At 50.3% G+C, this 20,841-nt stretch overlaps 1 protein-coding gene across 1 annotated transcript in view; it reads right to left on the reverse strand.

Annotated features, from left to right (window-relative positions):
• Positions 1-15,768: 15,768 nt before the first annotated feature.
• The window catches only part of ELFN2 (extracellular leucine rich repeat and fibronectin type III domain containing 2), a 53,210-nt gene continuing 48,137 nt past the window's right edge, over positions 15,769-20,841 (reverse strand). Inside the window, exon 3 of the mRNA XM_056482216.1 lies at positions 15,769-20,783. Within this exon, the coding sequence (XP_056338191.1) occupies positions 17,729-20,155 (2,427 nt within the window). The 5' untranslated portion in view covers positions 20,156-20,783 and the 3' untranslated portion in view covers positions 15,769-17,728. The remainder of the gene's footprint in view (positions 20,784-20,841) is intronic.

Here is a 20,841-nt window from a genome sequence, read left to right on the forward strand (position 1 = left end):
GTGGTCAGCTGGGCATTACTCTGTGCTCAGGGGGTTCATCAGTCTTTAGACTCTGGAACTGACCTCCCAATTGACTGCTACACAAGTGGGTGACATCATTCAGTCTCTTTAAAGGCTCGTGTGGACAATATCATTTTGTTAAAAGTTGCTGCTCACAGTCTCTCAATGTAGAAGGAAACACGATTTTACTATATCCTTAGAATGCTGCTGCCAATGGCTGTCTGGGCTGTAAATAGCCTGCAAGAGCTCATGAACCTGGGACAGACACTTGGCATGTTCAAAAGCCTGTACCTGGAGAGCACAAGAGATGCCTCTGCTGCAGGCCAGAGTTCTCTGAATATGCTATCACAGTCTCCATCAGAGCTCACAAAACATATTCCCAACCAGCACTGAAAGACACATTGTGCTATTGCTGTGCAGTGCTGAGGCATGTGGGAATTTGCAGCCAGCTGAAGGGTGCTGGGATAACCTGCTCCCCCACCAGCAAAGAACAGGCTCAACAGCCCTGCATCAGGATTTTGCAGTGATGACATCACCAGGGCTTTGAAGAGCTCTGCCAGATGGTTTCTCATGGCACCTCTGAAAATCTGCAGGGCTGATGCTGTCCTGGGTTTTAAGGGTTAGCACAAATTATGTCAGTCAAGGAGTGAATCAGAGTCTGGACACTGGTGTACAGTGCAAGGTCACCCACCTGTCTTCACCTACTCCTCCAGAATATCTCCCATGAGTCCTGTGTAGTATTCACCAGCACTCAGCTAATGTCTTGGATAACCCAGGTCGCTACAAATGGCTCTGGGAACCAGAATCTCACCCTCTTGATTCCTGAGGACTGCAGCAATGGTGCCATTGCCCATCTCCAGCCACTCAAACGTTCAAGGCTGCTCCCAGCACCTGGCTCACACTGCTGTCCTCTGTCCAGCTGACAGAGAGCTGAGCTGCACTTCACACTGCATGAGCACTGCAGAAACCCTTGTCCTGCCAACAGGCTTGTGTTTCCCTCAGTGCTGCAGAGCTTGAAAAGGCCTGAGCCCTGACCAAAGGGGTCTTTGGGATGGCAAGCAGAAGCAGCAGCAGCAAGACAGCTCATGTGCTCAAGCCAAACAGGTGCTGGGAAGGAGTTTTGTTCCCAACTTTCCAAGGCTGGGAGTTTGTGGTGAGACAGGACTGGGTCTGGCCAGCTGTGCATGTGGAGGAGCCCCCTGCAAGCAAGAGCAAAGCTGTCCTGCCTGCTCTGCCTTCAAGCAGCACAGACACCAGGGCAGCAGGACAGGCTGTGGGAGCAGGACAGCAGCCACCACCTGCCAGGGCACTTTCACTGCTCCTTCCTGGCTTCCCAGTGCACATGGAAGGGAAGAGGTTTATTCAAGCACTCTCCTTCACTTCCATCCTCACCCCTGCAGCCCAGGCAGGTTTGGTATTTCAGGTTTGGTGGCAATGGAGGGTAAGCACCAAACCAGGGAAGGCATTGCCCAGCCAGGAGGCTGTGGTGACTCACAGAGATGTGGTGGCACCATGGACTGGAGCCAGAGGGGTCAGTGCACAGCTCTGACATGTCCCCACTCCTTCTGTGTCACCCCACCACAGCTCCAAGCCCCTTGAGTGGCTTCCCAGGCAGGGGGGGGTTGGAGAGGCTCCATTTGGGCTCACCCCTCTTTGTGCCAGGCTCACTCCCCCACTCACACCCAGGAGCTGTCTGGGCTCTCACACAGGCTGTCTCACACACTCACAAGCTCTACATGAGCACAGGGCCCCAGGACCCATCCCATCTCTCTCAAGCATTGTACAGGATCCCTTTCAGTGCCTGTCTGACACACTCTCCCTCACACTTGTGCTTTCAGACATCTCTTTTCTTCTCTCTCTGTCTTTTTGGCATTGGTGGGAGTTTGAAGGAACAAGGCTCTGCCTTATTCACTCTGTTTGCAGTATCTCATTCCCTGCCAGTCTGTACCATTTGATTTGCTGTACTACCATTTAGTTAGCTTTATTACTATTTGCTTTTCTCAGGACTCAGTTCCCTCCTCTCAAGGAGGAGCTCAAACCCTCACAGCTTATCTGAAATATAAGAACATGCCCTGTTTCCAAGGATTCACCAAGACATTGGCAAATCCATGAGGGTTTTGCTTTAGACCCTGCTCTCTTTGGCTCCATTACCTGTCAGAAATTGATGTTTCCAGCATGTGACAGGTCCATGAGTCAACCTGAACACCATGTGAGCTTAGAGTGAGAACAAGCTACAACACAGCAAAGATCAGCTCTGAAAGATTAACTGTTGAACTGCAGTTCAACTACCTGGAGGAAGAGCTGATCCTCTTCTTACTTATTGCAGGTGTGGATTATCACAGTGGGTACTCATATGCAAGGACATCATCAAACAAATCCTTAATCTTTGGCTCCCCAGCTCACCAGTGAGGGTAGGGAATGTTGCTTTTATAGCTTGGTTTTTGTGGAAATAGGAATTTATATTTTAAGCTCAAGGCTGCTCTAAGGCTGGAGATGGTAGGAGTGGCAAGGTTTGTGTGAAGGATCAGCTAGGATACAAGCAGAAATAAATGGACAGGGTGGCAGGCCCACAGGAGGAGGTAAATGCAGCAAGTCCAAAAATGAGCTTGTCCCTTTTTACATTTAATTTGGCTTGTCCAAGAAAAATAATTTATCTCCCTCACCAGCATTGTTCCAACTTGGCAGGAATCAGAAATGCATGGATTCCTCCATGCAGCATCACCCCTCTGTGCTAACATGCCATTAAAAACAGAGAGGAGTTTCAGTTCCATCCTTTCCAGCTGGCACAGTCCTTTCCATGACTTCCTACAAACTGAGACTTCCATAGTGACATTTACATTCCTCCAGTCCTCAGGCACTTCTCCTACTCACCATGAGTGTTTAGATTATTTGGATTGACCTTGAAATGACACCAGCCAGCTCCCTTAGCACTGCTGGATGCATCCCATCAGGGCCCAGGGACTTACATGTGTCCAGCTTGCTTGAGTATTTTCTGATCCTCTTCCACACAAACTAAGTTGCTCCCTATTTTCCCCCTGGCATTTCTGAGGGCCAGTATTGTTACTAAAGACTGAGCTGGAGAAGCCACTCAACACCTCAGTGTTTTCAATGCCCTGCCTCACCAGGGCACCTGCCCCACTTAGCGGTCAGCCAGCATTTCCCAGCATTTCCCTTTTGCTTCCATCCTCAAAAATTGTTGTATCTTGGTGATTTTTAAGGCTCTGGACAGTGATGGGGAACTCACCTGGAGGCTAACTCAGAGACACTCTGTCCCATGGGCGAGTGGTGCAGATTGTACCTACCCTGCCATCTGCTCCAGACAGGACCTGGAGCCAGCTGCAAGCAAGGTCATTAGCAGATCCAGTACAGCCTGACACCTCCCAGCATCAGCCCCACGGGGACCTGCCTGTCTCAGCACCTATTCTGGTTCAGAAGGGGCTTTAGGACATGAAGCCATGTGTTTCAACCTTTTCCTTGTCTATTTTCACCAATAAAACCTTGGGGATTTTCTATCCCACCACTTCCCATACATACTCCTGTGTCAGCAATTACTGACATCAGCATTCTTGTCATGAGGCAAGTTTTGCTGCTGGGAGGATTCCACTGCCCTGGTGCCATGGCTCTGCCTCTCTCATGCCATCTGATGTGCTGGTTGTGGTCACAGCACCTGCTCTGTGGGCACTCTGCTCCCCAAGGTCTCCATGGATGTCCCTTACATGTTTTTATGTAGTTCCTTCTCCTGTTCATTTGTCTGATTGCTGCTGTGGACATTTTTCTACCTGCACATCCCACTTGCCCTTTCAGTCCATGCCAAATAGTTATAAGATCTGAACTTTATGCAAGTGCTCACTGTGTGCTGGAAGAACTGGAAACAGCAGCAGCAGAAACTCTGTTCTGAGTCTCAGTGCTGCAATGCTGGGAAGTTTCAGATGCAGCTCTCTCCCCATCAGGTCTGTCAGATGATCTTAGTATCAGGCTAGAGTTATCTGGCATTGCAGACCATTGCAGCAGCCTTGCTGGGCAGACCTTGGCACAGGGCTGACAGAGGTTGGGTAAGATGTGCAATAATGCAGAAGAAGAGATGTACTGGATTGTCATGAAGGTCCATCTGTCCCAGTGTTCTCTCTCTCTCTCCCCTTAACACTGGCCAATAGCACTTTAAAGACTTTCAGAAATTTGGTTTAAACATTTTGGCAAGGAAGTTCATCAGTTATTTCTTTACTATGATATTTTTTCTTGAATTTTCTCTTAAACCAGGTGCTTAATCATTCAAGGATACTCAATGTTCTCACTTGGGAAGGAATAGCCAGTACTTTTGCCCTGCTTGCCTTCTTCAGACTATTTGTAATTTTAGAATCCTCAGTGGAGGAGAAGATGCAGACAGCTTTGATTCATGCTGATATGGCAGATTTTCTGCTGCTTTCCCACAAAATATTTCCTTCATTTGGAAGAAAGGTCCTGATCCCCAGGCAGATAAATTTGCTGCTTCTGCCTGGTGGCATCACCTGGAGATGATCATTACAGAGTCCAGAAACACTCTGCCTTCTTCCAGTGGGCCTTTTTCCTGCCTGAGATCCCAGCAATGCAGGAGTAAGCTGTGAGGGCATGGCTGTCTGCAGGGAATGTTTCTGGCAAGAGCCTTCTTGGATGTGTGCTGTCCAAGGAACCCTGGTGCAGATCCAAGGAATCTCTTCTGCCCAGATGGCTCCAGGTGGTGACAGTAGAAGGAGCTGCCCCATCAGGGGAATCCTTCCCTGCCCACCAAGCCCCCTCATTGATAACAGCAGGTTGGAAGCACAGGGGAGCCCAGCTGCACACACAGAGCTGCTCATGGCACACACCATCACACTCTGGCAGCACAGCCACAGCCCTGCATGGCTCACAGACTCTACCCAAAGCCTGGGCTGTGACAAACTGGGAAAGGGGAGAGGTCTGCTGCAGAGAAACACCACACACTGCCAAGGTGTCTGTCAGGAGGCACATCCCATGGCTACCACAGTCATTTTCCCAGTCTCCTGCCCATATCCAGCCTCCAGGTCCAAGACTGCCCCACCACCCCTGCACTGATGAAACAGATGCCTTCCTCACCAGCCTCTCCCCATCTTCATGGATCCCAGCAGGGTCACACAGTGAATTGGCCTAAGATCCAGCTGTGGAACAGCTGGTTCAGCTAGATCCCAAGACATTTTTCTCGTAATCAAACATCTTGCATCTCTCACTGCAGCACTTGCAGACCTGGATTTTCATCTCAGATCTACCTATTAACTAGGAACCTTTGGAATCTGGCTTCAGGGCTCCTGTTAGTGAAGCAAAAAGTCCCAGTTACCCAATCCATGAGCAAGAAGCTAAAAATATCAGGATCACATGGGATGAAGCCTGTACTTGCTGTACACAGAGGTACAGTTTGTTTAATAGATCACTGAAACAGAAAGGTCTGCAGGATTCATTGAGATTTTCTTTCTCTGCCCACCAAAGCTGCTCTCTGAGTCATTATGTGTGGTGCTGAGTCTGTCCCCTGCCTGCAAGAACAGTGGTTACTTTCTCTCCTTCAGTCATTTTTAAAGTGATGCCCTGCCCAAATCTGGCTTTCCCTGTGCTGTGGTCTTTGTGAAGAAATTCCAGCCTGTGGGTGATGCTCAGACACTGCAGTAGGTCATCTCTGGGGTCAAGGTGTGGAAGAAGCTGGCTACTAAGCTGAAAAGATTCAAGAAGGAACAGGAAATCTGGGGATCTGGCAGGGAAATGTGTCTTGATCCCTCCTGGCAGTACTTTCCAGGGATGCTTTGAGTGTTCACCAGGTTCCTATGTCTGATGGTGTGGAAGAGGCCCCTGCCCTTCCTACCCCTCATCACAGCTGTTTCTGGAAAAGTCATAGCTGGAGTAATTTGGGCAGAGGCATCATCTCAGAAATGACTGCAGCAGAGAATATCCAACTGACTCACACACTAATTTGTTTCACACAGTGATTATATCTCAGCTTCCCCAGAGATTCCACCCTCTGTCTGCCCCAGTGCAGTGTAGGTTGGCCCCACTGCAGTGCCTGCCTGCCTGAGAACTTCAGCAGCACTTTCAGTGCACACTGATGCAGAAATGCTCTAAACCCAGTCGTGAATATTGCTGAGCTAGCCTTTTTTCTTTTTTTTTTTTTTTACCTTTTTTTAAATTTTTTTTTCCACCCCATATGGTCAATATTTAATTTTTGGTGAACAAAGATATTTCTCACACACTGTTTCCCTGTGGGAAACCACTTCCTTGCAGGTTTGGATGACTCAAGATGTGAGGAATTATATTAGGCATTATATGAGAAGAGAAAATATGTGGACATGGGAGGAGACAGAAGGCATTCAATGGAAGGAAAGAAATGGAGAAATGGGGAAAGGATAACAGATGGAAGATGGTGAGAGAAAATATCAAGAAAGTGAAAGTGAGGAGAGATAGAATAAATCATTATTCCTTAGGGAACCTCAGAGAGGTGAGGGTCAGTGAAGCAAGGTGAACAGAGAAAACAGGAAAAAAGGAGAGTGGTTAAAAACTGTGAAGAAAGCACAATCTGCAGGAAAGGAGGAGGGAGCTGATGGTAAAGCAGGGGTGAGAGGAGAACCTGTGTCCTGTCCTGGCAGAGTTTTGGGTGACTGGGTGATTCTAACAGGGAGCCAGGCAGAAGAAGCCCAGAGGTCTGGCTGCCATCATGTGCTGCTTCCCTCCATCCACCACGCTGACCAGACTTGGTGATGTGAAGAGAAACCAAAGGAGACAAATCCCTTCCATTTCCCAAAGGTGCTTCATGAGCTCTCTCTGGGTGTCACTTCCCAGGAGACCCAGGCAAGTCCATTCCTCCCCCAGAGCCAGAAGGAGTTCTTCAGTTTCTTCAGGCTCAGGATGGTGTGTTATGCTGTGACTGTGAGAATTCACAGATGTAATATCCTTTTCAGAGGAAAGACTCCGTAATATGTCGAAATGATTGCTCCAAGGCCTTCAAGCAATGAGTTTCTTATTCCTCTGAGAGGCCATGGGGGTGTAGAGAGGCTGTGCTGGCAAATCCAACCACTTCAAAGCATCCCTGCATAGCAACAATTGAAAGCAGGAAGGAGATCTGTCATCTAAATCTTCTTTCTGGGCTGGCTAAGGTGCCTCAGGCAGTTTCACCTTCAGGCACACACACAGCATAACAGGGCTGGAGAAATCAGTGCCCCTCCTCTCTACAGGATCCAGGTGGGGATAAGGGAGAATGTCTCCTCATCAACCCCAAAATCAAACAACCAGAACATGCAGAGTGAAGGCAGGTCTAGACAGGGCAGCTCTGAGATGATAGGAACAGCAAAACCTGGATGATTCTCTCTCTGTTTCCTACAATGGCCCAAAAAGGAGGGCACCATCCTCATGGAGTATGGTAATATGGCCCTGAAAAGCCTCTAATTAACCCTTATTATATAATTCACAGCTTCATCTGGCAGCTCCTGCCACAAAGGGCTCAAACAGACACTGTCAAAAATACCAATTATCTCCCTGGCTGCCACTTGAGAAGCAGAGAGAGAAAGAGAAACAGGTGTCACAGGTAGGAAATCTTGTGGCTGACAGTGACACAAGACAGAAAATGAAGAGCAGAGAAACAGAGTCAATAGCTTTCTCCCCACCTTATCTTAAAGGGATGAGAAGCTGGGATCTCATGTGTCTTCTGGCCCAATGCCCAGTTTGAGCAAAGCCCAAAATGAAACCCCTTTTCCTCCAGACAAGCAGGTCTCACATTAAGCAGCTAGTTTCTTTATCTGAAGGCACTCATACACAACAGGTACAGCCAGTCCAGCCTTTATAGATTTTGTCCTGATGAATCCACCCTAGGATGCAGTTTGGCCTGGCTCAGCCACTTTTGTCAGCAGCATCACTGTTCTGCAGCTCAGGACCTCAGTCCAACAAAGCCATTTTCAGATGTTGGGAATCCCCACTCATCAAATCCAGATGTTCAGGAAGGGAAAGAGCAGAGAAGAAAGAAATCCCCAGGCCTGTGTTGTGATCTGGCAACAGCAGGCAGCTGAGGCAGGTCTGACTCTTCCTCATGCTCCACACCTGGCTGTGCTTTTCCCTCCTTCAGCCACTTCCCCAGAGATCCCCAGGTCCCCCCACCCATTCTTCAGGTTTCACCTTATTGTTCAGGTCCTGTTTATCCCTTGACACTCATGGCAGAGCCTCCACTGTCTTTGGAGCTGGAGCAAGACAAGTGGGACAAGGCAGTGGGCTGGAAAATTGGGTGCAGAAGTTGCAATGAATTCTTAATGATGCCCTTTCTGGCAATGTATACAGAGGGATGGAGCAGAATACTTTTCTTTTTTGAAGTGTTTCTTATTTAAAAAGTTATGAGGCTTTTGATTCATTTTCCACAGTAGCATTTGCTGGGCACCTACTTACTTCTGCCTTGCTTAGCAGGAGTCACCAATACAGCTCCTCAGACTCATTTTAGATGCCATTCCTTTCTCCTTTGGGAATGCATGTTAACTGCCAGTCCCTGAGGAGCCTGGCAATCCTACTGTAGGAGGTATCACATAACCATGTTGTGAGAGACAGACCCTGTTCCAAGGAGCCCTACAAGGGAAGAGAAGACACAGATGCCTGCTGAATATTTGGGAAGCCAAGGAATGGAGCAGCTCTGCACACTGACACAGTCCCATCAAACCTGGGGCAGAACCTGAGTTTGTCCCTGTAGGGGACCACCAGTAATAGTGACCTACCCATCATCTTAGCATAAAAGTATTCAAGTCTGTGTTTCATCTCTCTTACCCTTTCACTCCTAAATATTTCACTTTCAGGCTGCTTGGGTTTCCTTCAAGGGTCAGAAGGAAAATGTAGAGCCTGTTCAGTGCCATCCTCTGCTTCCCTGCTATGGGTGAGCATGGCCTGTGCACTTAAAATCCCAAACCCCCTTGGGCTCTGTGGAGCTCTCAGTCTGTCCAGCTCTGCACAATGCACACCTTAATTTAAAGACAGCCCTTGGGACAAAGGTCAGCAGCACGACCCTCACACCTTCAACCAGATGTTCATTGCCCTTCAGAGCTGTTGGTTGCTGGTTCCATTGGAGTCACCATTATCTGGAGAGGAGAGACTCCCTACTCTGCTCTCTTAGGCTTGGCTTGATCCTGAGGAGTCGTGATGGCTCAGGATGCCCAGGCACTTCGTGCTGCAGAGAAGTATCCTCAATCCAAGCTGGATATTGTAAAAGCCACCGAGATTTGGATGGGAAATCAAGAGCCAGAAAGGTTGTTACCTTTGCAGTGGAAAGAGGATTCACCTGCCATTCCATTAGGGATGCTCTTCCAGTGCCTACTGTCAGTCCAGAAGAGGGCAATGTTGCCTGGTACTGCAGCACAGAGGCACATGCACATCACACATGGGCAAAGAGGGGACAACTGTCCCATATGACTTCCAGCAAAAGGCTCCGTGGCTACGTCAGGTCTTTCTGCACTGCAGCAAATTACTGTTTGGACAAGTCACTGAACTTCATAAGGTTGGAAAAGAACCACGTCAGCACAAAGCAACCACAAGAAAACACAAAATACTCTTCCCTGCAGCCAGCCAAACATGAGGCTGTGCAAAGAACCCCTGTTCTTCTCCAGGGTGGGTTTGCTCAGCAGGCCAACTCCCTCTGGCCACCCTCACCCTGCCCACTGCAGCCCCTTCACTGTCCACAGCACAGCCCTGGTCCCCTCTCTCTCTCCATGATGCAGACATGGTCCACCAAGCAGGTTCTGGACACAAAGGTCAGCGTGGTTTGCTGCAGTACTGCAGTCTGTTGGACACAGTTACATCCAGAGGCACCTGAGAGAATAATGCAGACACACAGCTCACACCTCATGCCTTCTCTGGACACACACCATCTCACACAGCACTGTGCAGAGCAGAGGACTCCTAAGGTCTCTGACTGGAACCAGCCAAAGGCTGTTTAAATACAAGCGCTGCTTAACTCCTTCATGACAGATCATTTTGGCCCAGAGGGATGACTACAGTGCCTCCATGTCCCCTCAGCCCAACAGTCCTCACCTGGCTTCAGGACATTTATGATGTCTTCAGCCCTGACAGTCTTCCCTTCCCAAAGCTTCCTGCTCCCCCTGGACAGCATTTGCAAATACATCTTGTCCTTTCTCATCCCCATGGCAGAGGAACCAAATGAAATGCAAGGACTGTGGAGACAAAATCTAATTTAGCAACAAAATAAACAGCATGGGGGCTCTCTACTGATTAGATTACGCCTCTTCATAATTTATGCATTAATTCTTCCCAAGGTCTGATGTACCCTGTCTCAGAAGGCCTGTATCCCTGCACTGCAGAGATGCAGATGCCAAGAACACCACTTTGACTGAAACATCCACCTTTCCACCAAGCAGGTGAAGCTCTGATTAACCCCAGAAGAGCTCTCTTTGTTATGCCCCACTGTCCATCCTCCAGAGATACACAGCCCAGCACCATTCCTTCCCACACTCAATCATTCTTCCCAGGTCCAGTGGAGAACATGTCAGACTGTGAAGCATCTGCCTGTAGTAGCATCTCCTCTAGGTCTGTTCTCAATTCAATTCAAGCATTCATAAGAGTCATCAGCTACTGCAGCATATATATGTCCAGGAGCTGTTGTGTCTAGAATCACAGCTCCCTAGAACCATTAATTCCCCTCCTTTGCTGCACAAGGAGCAGAGACTGTGAACTGAGCACACTCAATAAGGAAGCCTAGAAGCCATGGCTAGATCTGTCTGATCAGAGCTGGATGTGCAAGAGCAAATAAAAGAAACCCTCAGAGCCAAGGAGCCATACCACTCTCAGGAGAAACTAGAAACATTAAGAAACAGGAGGCAGAGAAGAGACAAGACATGCAAGGGAATGGCTGCTATGTCACCATACACAAATTGGCCTAATTATGTGTATAAATGCACCAATAGGCATGGATTTGCTGGCTGTATTCTTGACTTTAAATATTGATGCTTAGGAAGAGCTGAGATCAGGATATCTGTTGGTGGATTAGGCTACAGATTGCTCAGTCATTTCCCACGGCTGCATTGCCTGCCTTGGACTGCCTTCCTCCAGAGAGCTCTGGAGCTCAGACAGAGGATTTGTGGTGCAGGCAATGGGCAAGGAATCCCTGCCTTACACCCAGGCAGAGCTGTCTGCCTGCCCTGGCTGGGGCAGAATCTGGGTGCTGAATGGTGCAGAAAAGGGCTGGTATCATGACAGAACTAACAACTGAGTAAAAATGAGGATGTGTCCAAAACGGGCAATAGTGTGTTTGGGGAAGCAGGTGACCACAGGGTGCCTGGGAGAATCTTCCCATGCCCTGACCCAACTCTCTCAGTTTCACCCATACCCTGTTTCCTCCCATCCCATCCCATCCCATCCCATCCCATCCCATCCCATCCCATCCCATCCCATCCCATCCCATCCCATCCCATCCCAGACCCATCCCAGTCCCATCCCATCCCATCCCATCCCATCCCATCCCATCCCATCCCATCCCATCCCATCCCATCCCATCCCATCCCATCCCATCCCATCCCATCCTCTCCCATCCTCTCCTGCCACACCCCATCACTTCCTATCCCATCCCACCCCACTCCATCCCACCATATCCCATCCCACTCCACCCCACTCTACCCCACTCCATCCCACTCCATCCCATCCCATCCCACTCCATCCCATCCCATCCCATCCCATCCCATCCCATCCCATCCCTTCATATCCCATCCAACTCATCCCATCCCATCCCATCCCATCCCATCCCACCTTCTCTACCAGACAAGTCTAGAACAAAAGGACTCAGAAGCAGCTTTTCATAGTTTTTGCTTGTTGATTTTTTTTTTTAGGTTTTTTGTTGGTTTGGTTTTTTTTTAAATAAGAAATTTATTGCAAATATAGAAATTGATTTTCTCCATACAGGAATCTCCGAGTTGAGGAAAAACGATTTCGTGCCATTCAGTTTTAAAACAGGAAAAGAAGGAAAGAGAGAGAAAAAAAAAAAATAAAATAAAAAAAAAAAAAACAGAAAGAAAAGAACAAGAAAGAAATACAATTCTGAAAGAAGAAAAGAAATTTTTTTTAAAAAAAGAAGAAAGCAAAGAACTTAACTCCAACTGAAATTTGTCCATACACAACCGGGGGGTCACAGGGTTGTTACGGAAGGAGGAACACCACCGAGGCCACAAGGAGCCAGTCCCAGCAGCTGCCTCCAGGCCCTTCCTTACATTCAGGGGCTGGCACCCCCTTCTGTGTGCCTGGCACTGCCCTTCCCACCCCTCGGCCCAGGCTGTGCTTGCGGATGGAGCAGCCGTGCCCGCCCTGCAGGGTCGGCCTGGCCGGGCACACCGATCCTCTTCCCCCAGGGAAGCCGGAGAGCGGCGGGACAGGCCGGCCTGAGCAAGGCCTCACAGTGGCCGTGGTGAGGGACGGGATGGGGCACAGGGAGCGGGACTGGAAAGGGGGAACGGGGAACTGAGCCCTGGTGAGGCAGGGAGGAGGGGGAGCGGGAGAAGGAGAAGAAGCCAGGCCGAGGATGCCCGCTCTCCCACTCAGGGCCGGGCTGGTTGGGGCAGGCCTGCAGAAGCTGCCCCAGAGCAGGATGGCCGGGGAGAGGTGTGGGGACACGGGACACCTCCCCGGGGCGTGGGGGACAGTCAGGGCAGGAGACCGAGAGCGCCCCGCACAGTGCAAGGCCAAAGGAACACGGCCACAGGGCAGGGGCATCCGCAGGCGCTCCCCTCTGCCCCTGCCTCAGGGAGGGACCCAAAACACCCAGACAGCGTGGGCAGGGCACGGCTGAGGGGGCAGGCTCCACCAGCCCGACAAGAAACCCCTGCAGTGTGCTGTCCCACACCAAGCCTCCCTCCTGCTCAGACAGTGGGACAGCAGCAGGCTGGCTCCAGCAAGAGGACACGGCTCCGGGAGGCTCTTCTCGACTGCAGCTTGTGCAGAAGCAGGTGGTGATGGTGGAAGGGATGTTCTCCAGGCTCCTGGAGGCTGTGTGTCTTTCCTGACACAGCTGAGCTTTCCAGTCAGCAACAAGCATGGCAAATGTGCTTTTGGGGCCCTGGGTCCAGCTCCTGCCCGTATGGCAGCTGCCCACCCTGTAGCACTGAGCTCTGCCCTACAGAGAGGGGTCACAGCTCATTATGAAGTCTGCCCAGATATTTTTCTCCAGGCACTGCTGACTTACTCCCCACGTCCTCTCAGAGAGCCTTCACCCCTGCACTCAATCCTTTTCCTTGCTGTTCCCTTTGTTCCTTTATCATCCCATTCTTTCCACTGTAGCCATCTCTTCCCCAGGTCCTTCCAGCCTGTCCCTCTTCTACACCTTCTTCATCTCCCTCTACCTGTTACCTCCTTTCCTCACCACTCCTTGGTCCCACCATACCTTGTTCACCCCTGCTGTGTCTGCCCCTCCTCTTTCTCAGCTCCTTTTGCACCTTCCTTCTGCATCTTCCCCTCCTTCCTTCAAGCCTGCCAGGCAGAGCCTCCTCCAGCAAGGCAGGCTGATTAGCATTGCAAACACACAGAGGCCTCCTCAGCCCGACATAATTCTTCATTTGTCAGTCATGAATATTTCACACCTGCCTCAAGAGGGATTTATTCAGCATGGCAGAGTGGGGAGGGGGAGAAGGGAACATGGTACTGCAGCATAAACTGGGGCAGCACCAGCAGATATGGGAAAGAGCTCTCCCTCACAGAACTGCATGACTGGAGTCTCACCTTCCCTCTCCTGGGTGCAGAACCCCAGCCCAGGCTTCTCCCCAAGGCTGTTCTTGGGGCTAGAGGGCAGGTCTGTGCCCAAACCCATCCCTCACCCTCCACAGTTTCCAGTGAGGTGAACTGAACCCCTGTTTTCTCTGCCAATTGTAACCAAGCCAGAAATAAACTGTGAAAGGGTTTGGTCTTGGTTTGGCCCCAGAGGTCCACTTTGCCCTGGGAGAAGGCAGCATTCAGGGACTTGATAAGCCAAGCCATAGAAACTTAGAAACTTCAGGCAGTCTCTCCAGACTTTTTCCCAACAAAGAGGTTTTGAGGTTTCATCATGCCCTGCCCTCTGCCAGGACCAGTCAGGGGAGAGAATGCATAGCACAGACCTAGACCAAGGTCTATGCAACCAATAAGAGGAAGGTGGTGGGAGGTCTTCTAAGTGATTATAACCAGTTTCACATCAAGTTTTCACTGTATCAGAGGTTTCCCTTCAGCTAAAGCACTCCACATTCCCTCAAGAATAACCTTGTTTTTTTGGGAAAGAGCAACCAGTGCAAAGGGAGGGTGGTGACCACTTCTCTCACAAGATCTGTTTTGACAGGCCTCACTCCTGTTCCTGAATAACTGGGGGAAATGATGGCCACTAGAAAGAGTAGGCCTTTGGTATATAACACCTACCCCTTTACACACATGACTGTGAAAAGCAGCTGAGAAAGACCACATTTGGAGCAAGGGAAAGGGGGACACTGGAAAGAAGGAGGAATGTGGTTTATGGGGTGATTGGTTTGGGTTCTCTTTGGGGTATGTTCCCTCTCGAACTGGTAGGAGTCTCTCATAAAATCACATCAGGGATCAATGAAAGGAGAAGAGAAAACAGGGACAAGGACAGGAGAGACTTGGAGGGAGGAGGTTAAATTCCAACAAACTGGCACATACACAACAGGTGTTTGCTCAGAAAAATACAGTAAAATTGTCATGCAAATAGAACGGTAAATCTGCTTTCCTCCGACAGGGCTGGCATCACTTTGTGAGCCCTCATCCTGAGGGAGGGAGCAGGACAAAGAAGAAAGGAGGAGGAAGGAAGGTGAGACACTTTGTTCCCCTTCCTCGCCCTCTTCTTCCCACAGAACAGTCCATCTTGTGCAAACTTCATCCAATGGTTTGAAATGGGGGGCTACAGCTGGGAGAGAAATGGCTTTTCCCTCCTATCCAGCCTTATCCCCACCAGAGAAAAAGAAGGGCCTGATGATAGCTGTATCCCTGACCTCTCTTTTCTGCCTCATTGAGGTGCTGAGGGGAAAAAGCAGAAACCTCTACAGGTTCATGCTCCCCCTTAAAGTATTGACTGAGCAGATCTGTTTACAAGACCACACAGCAGAGAAGCACAGGGAGGGAAGAGCTGGGGAGAGGAACAAGATTCCATCCCCCCTTGCCTGTCATCCCCCTTTTCCTGTCCTAATCTGTGCCCCAGTCATTAGTCCTTTCTGCTTGGATGGCTGCCGTGCTGGAAGACCACTGAGCTGCTCCATGTGGTAGCTGGGGAGGTCTCTGTTGTGCCTAAGCATCTCTCACAGCATTTACCTGTCTTGGGACTGCTGCACACTCCCAACATGGAGGGACTCCTGACAGCAGTGATGTGACTCCCTTTGTGACTTCCCTTCATCCTCCTGCACACAGGTGCACACACACACATGTGCACACACACCCCTTCTCTGGGTTGAATTGGCTCTTACCTTGTGGAGTCAGTCCCACAAACACCTCTGGACTCAAGGCAAAATAATGCTTTGACTGTGGGAAAGCAGGCTGACAGTGAAAAGTCTGAGGCAATGGGGTCAGGACCTGTTACCATCAGCATCCCTACAAGGAAGAAACTCCACAGATCTCCATAGGTTTACACTCTGGGGATACCTGCTCTGGTTTTCATGCACCAGACTCTGCCTACTGCTCCCCTTCACTTACAGAAGGGGAAATTGTCATCTGTGGCATAGAAGCCAGCTCTCACAGCTGGCATTGCTACTACCTGGCACACAACAGGCAACTTCTCTCATGCAGCATGTAGATCCCTCCTAGAGAAGCTCCTACACCCTCATCCTTCTCCCAGGGCCCCCAAAAACACTGGGTCTTCTGAGGAGCACTCCAAAGAGGAAATAACTACTTAGGGAGGGCCAACATAACATAGGCCCTCATCCTGATAGAGGTGAACTACAGGTCAGGTGTTGGCCAGATCATGGAGAGGAGGCTCACTGTGTTGCATAAAGATGTGCCTGACAGAAAAACCTTGAGGGAGATAGTGCCAAGATTGTGCTTTGTTGGGTTGTTCAAAAATGGGACTAGATGGAGAGGGCAGTAGGCTCATTCCCAACTCTGTGACAGACCTTCTACCCAAGAGGCAGAGATTGAGACCCAGCAAGTCCAACTGGGATTTTGTCAAAATGTGAAAGGATCCCTAAGAAAAGTCTGTCACATATGTGAACAGGTGGAGGATTTAGGAGATGATATGTTGCCCTCATGGCAACACGAGAGCCTCTAAGCAGTGAAAGGAACACTGCCATCCATGTCCTCTTCTACACCACACACATGGAGGGGCTGCACACACAAAGGGAACTTCTTCCAGGCCATGCTTCTTGGGCTACTCCCAAGCCCCATTCTCACATCCTGTTTGTTCCCTGTGCTCCTGTCTTCACCCTAGGCTGTCCCCTATGCCAGAATGTCCACAGTCTATACAAGAGAAAGATTCTTTGTGAGGCCAACCCAATGAGATGAGCAACTGAAATCCTGCTCTTCACATACACCTGCAAGTGAGGAGGTTGGATGATGCTCTTCTCATGGACACCCACCCCACAGCCCATGTTGTAAATCATTTGGGAAGAGCCGCAGAAGCTCCATGGAGAACTGGTTCTGCTGAGGTCCTCCCCACGTCCCTTCCTCAGAGTAAGAGGGACATGAACAGGGAATATTATACTGACTACACAAGGGCAGCCTGAGCACAGGTGTGTGTGGTGAGGAGGACCTCTGACCTGTAACACTCATGGAGAGATGGGAGCCCTACACACCTCTGAGAGACCAGGCCTTCCTGCCTTTTCCTCCACCACTCCTTGAGGACCTGGTTTGCCGTGCCAAAGAGAACATTCATAACCCGTTTCTCCCCACCAGCTGGCAGAAAACTGGCTCTGAGAAGGCCTGGAGAATGCCTGTCCCTCCAGAATTGCTGGTGCTCATCAGCAGCAACATGGCAGGAGAAGGGAAGGAGGAAGAGCAGCAGGGACACGGAACCTGTTATACTGTTGACCTACCCACCTTGGTCCTTCACATCTCTACTCCTTCCTCTGAGGAGGATGGAGATTTGTGAAGTATCTAGTCAGGAAATTCAAACCTAGGGACCCTTAACAGAGAGGGACAGGGAAGAGCAAAGGAAAAAAAGGGAGAGAACTTCTTCCAGCAATTTCCATCTGTCTTAGAAGGGGACAGGAGAGAGAGAAAAGCCTCCACTGCTAAAGAAAATGAGGGGAAAAGTTAGTGATGGAAGATTTGGCATAGCAGGTGTACAAGGTGGACAAGGAAGCTTTCTAAACCAAAGTCCTTCCCTCCCACCCAAAAGAAAAATCAGCCTTCAACAGGAACAGAAAGATGAATAGTTCACAGCTGAGTTTCATGCCCCGTGAGTGTCCATCCCTGCCCTTCTCCTGCCACCACTGCCACCCACTCCCAGGCCATTCCCACCCACCCACACTTCAAACACAGTGTCAGAGCAGGACGCTCCTCCCAACCACCTGTGGGCAGAACAATGGTCCCCGTAACACAGTAGAGACAATTCGGCGTGTGTGTGTGTCTGTGTGTCTGTGTGTGTGTCCGTGTGTGTGTCTGTGTGTGTAAGAGTTGTTGTAAACTTTAAGAAAATGTTTTGTCAGTTTTGTATTTGTCAGGAGTATTTTGTTGTTGGTTTATTTTTCACAGTCAAGTGGCTTTTTTTTTTCTGGTTGTTGGAGGGGGGTCTTGGTTTGTATTGTTTCCTTGTGAGGAAGAGTCACAGCTTCTGCTGAGCAGAGACTCCTTTCCAGTAATCCAGGATGTCATGCAGATCCTCATCCTTGGCAAATTGAACTTTCTTCCGTAGGGCGTGCCCAGCTGCCATGTAAACCTCCTCCCTGTGATGCTTCTTGTAAGGCCGGAATCGCTCCCAGATCTTGTGGGTGCTCTCTGAGGAGTACTCGGGGCTGGAGGAGTAGCCCGAGAAGTAGTGTCTGGGGGAGAGCTGGGAGTACGTGGAGTCTCGCTTGGACCGGGACAGTGGCTTGAGGAATGACACCCGCTGGCTCAAGGTGTCAGCGCTCTCCTCGTAGTACAGGGCCGGGAAGGAGTGACGGTGCTCACTGCAATGGTAAGAAGGCTTGACCTCCAAGTGGTGGATGGCGCTCGGAGACACCAAGGGAAGACGATCCAAAGGGCTGTTTAGTGGGCTGCCCTTCTCGATGTATTTGGAATCAGACTTGCTGAGTGGTGGGTGGTCAGGCACATCCAAGCTGAAGACCTTGGCGCTTTTGATGGAGCCACTAGAGGAGACACTGCAGGTCTTTCTGGCCACAGCAGCATCAGCACTGAGCTGGCGCTGCAAAGGGTGGTGGGAGCTTTCCTTATAGGGTGGGGAAAGAAAGCTGGGCCGCTCCAGCCCACTCGAGGAACCGGCTGGGATGGACTGGCACTCAAAGGCCATGTCTGAGTCAACACCAGTCCCACCACCCAGGAAAGATGCTGTGTCCAGCTTGAGGGCATCAATGCAGTTGTTGATGATCTGGTTGACCTTGTCCACCTCCTTGGCTATAGTAGAGATCTCAGCAGCTGAGCCTTGCCCATTGTCCAGCTCCCTCAGGTCCTCATCTCGCTGGGTTCTCTCCAGCCCGTCCCCACCACCAGTCCGCACCTCAATGTAGTTACCTTTAGTGGTGACCTTAGGAGTCTCCATCCCAGCGTCCATTGACTTTGATGGGGGCAACTTCTCCCCAATCATGGAAGGGATGGAGGACATCCGTGAGACAGGAATGACAGGTGGCTCACCCAGCTTCTGGGAAGGATGGACCATGGTACTGGTATCAATATCTGATCCATAACGCATTTCCAGAATGGTCTTTTTGACATTGAGTGACTTCTGTTTCTCCTCCTGCATCCTCCGCTTCCGCAGGCAGTAGTACACCACCCCCAGGACAATGACCATCCCAAATAGGCAGCCCAGGGTGGTCATAATATAGTGTGTAGTGGTGGAAGTACTGGAAATAGGATCCTCCCTGCCTTTGCTCCGGGTGGCAAATGTCAGGCAAGTATGGTTGTAACGCCTGTTGTTGCGGATAGAGGCCACACAGAATGTATAATCAGTGTGGGCCTTCAGCTTGTTGACAGTGACATATTCCTTCTTGCTCTTCAGAGTTGCTATGTCAGAAACATAGCTGTTGTTGTATTGGACCAGCACATACATCTTACTGTAGGGCATGGGGATGGTGACCATCAGGATGGCTGAAGTGATGGTGACATCGTGTAGCTTGATGCTGGGACTGAAGGAGGAGTCAGTGGTGGAAGAGGCTGGAGGCTTGACTGAGAGGAAATCCCCAGGGCTGATGGCTGACCCCTCATCCAGATCTCGCTGGGAGTCAGGGGTGTAAGGAGTTGGGTTGACCCTGGAGAGGGAGGGGATGGTGCCCCCTCTGCACATGGACTGGAAGATGGTGATGGCATTGCGGTTGTGGTGAGGCCGAGGCACCAGAAGGGGATACCCAGCAAACTCGCGTGGAGTCTCACACTGGAGGCGGTCATAGTTCTTGGTGACGTTGTTGAAGAGAGCCAGCCAGTTAAGAAAGCTGTAGAGGCTACAGTCACAGTTGAAGGGGTTGCCAGCCAGCTCGCACACCATCAGGTTGCTCAGGCTGGTGAAAGTGTTGCCCTCCAGACGGCTGAGGCGGTTGGATGACAGGTCAATGCTAATCAAGCTGGGGCACTCGGAGAAGGCAGTGGGGGTGACCAGCTCAATTAGGTTATGCTGCACAAAGAGGAACTGGAGACGGGCCATGCCCCGCAACATGCCCTCTGTCAGGTTGGTGAGTTTGTTGTAGCCCAGCTGCAGGACCTGGAGGTTTGACTGACCCATGAAAGCTCCATCCTCAATGTAGGAGATCTCATTCTTGGTCAGGTTCAAATCAGTCAGGTTGCCGAAGCGGTTGAGGGAGGAGTACAGCACCACTTTGAGCTTGTTCTCGTTCAGACGCAAGTCGTGCACCGTGCTGTTGATATGCTGGGGGATGGTCTCATACGGGGGCTGGTTCTGGCTGCAGATGGCCAGCCACACATACCCTTTGTCCCCCTCAATCAGCCAGCAGTCACCTCGCACGGCGCCAGGGGAAAACAAGCAGAGCAGGGCAGCTGCCCACAACCCCAGGCACAGCATGGTCTGCAGTGGTGCCCTCATCGGGATGGGGGAAAAGAAATCCCCAACAAAAACCAACGCCAAATGTCAGGACAACAGCAAAAAGAAACCGGGGGCAGGAACTGGGGTTTAGCAATGGAAGGGAATGAGCACCCCAGTCCTATCAGATGTCATCATCATTATTTCTTCTTGCCCTCTGGGTCAAGCCAGGAGCATAGAGAAAGGGGAACACATGCAATCTTCTTCTGGAACACTCAAAAGCTATGACCATGGATGTTTGGTCTGGAAGGGAACTACCTTGTGCTTCTTTTCTAAACAAAAATTCAGGCCAAAGATAATGAATCTTCTTTGATGTTCATGAGCGACTCACACGCTTTTTCCACTTTTCTCCCCTCCCACCCACCCCCCACCCACACCAAACCCACCCCAAAACAAACCCAAGTCTTCCCCCCTCTAAGTCTTCCCCCGCCCCTCCACAGTGTGATTTGGAAGAACAAGGCAGGGCTGCCTCCTGTGTCGCTCACGCTCCCTTGGTTTATATTCCTTCTCTTCCTTCTTTCCTGGGTTCCCTCTGAGAAGCTTCAGAGCTTCGGATCAAACATGTCGAAAACAAAAATACAAAAAGGGAAAGAGCAAGTGTGCACAAGAGAGATCCATCTGTCACTGGAATCTGGAAAAGAAAACACAAGAGACAAGAAGAGGCATCATTTGGAGGGGTCTTTGAGATA

The sequence above is a fragment of the Oenanthe melanoleuca genome, chromosome 1A (assembly GCF_029582105.1).
Source record: "Oenanthe melanoleuca isolate GR-GAL-2019-014 chromosome 1A, OMel1.0, whole genome shotgun sequence".
NCBI lineage: Eukaryota > Metazoa > Chordata > Aves > Passeriformes > Muscicapidae > Oenanthe > Oenanthe melanoleuca.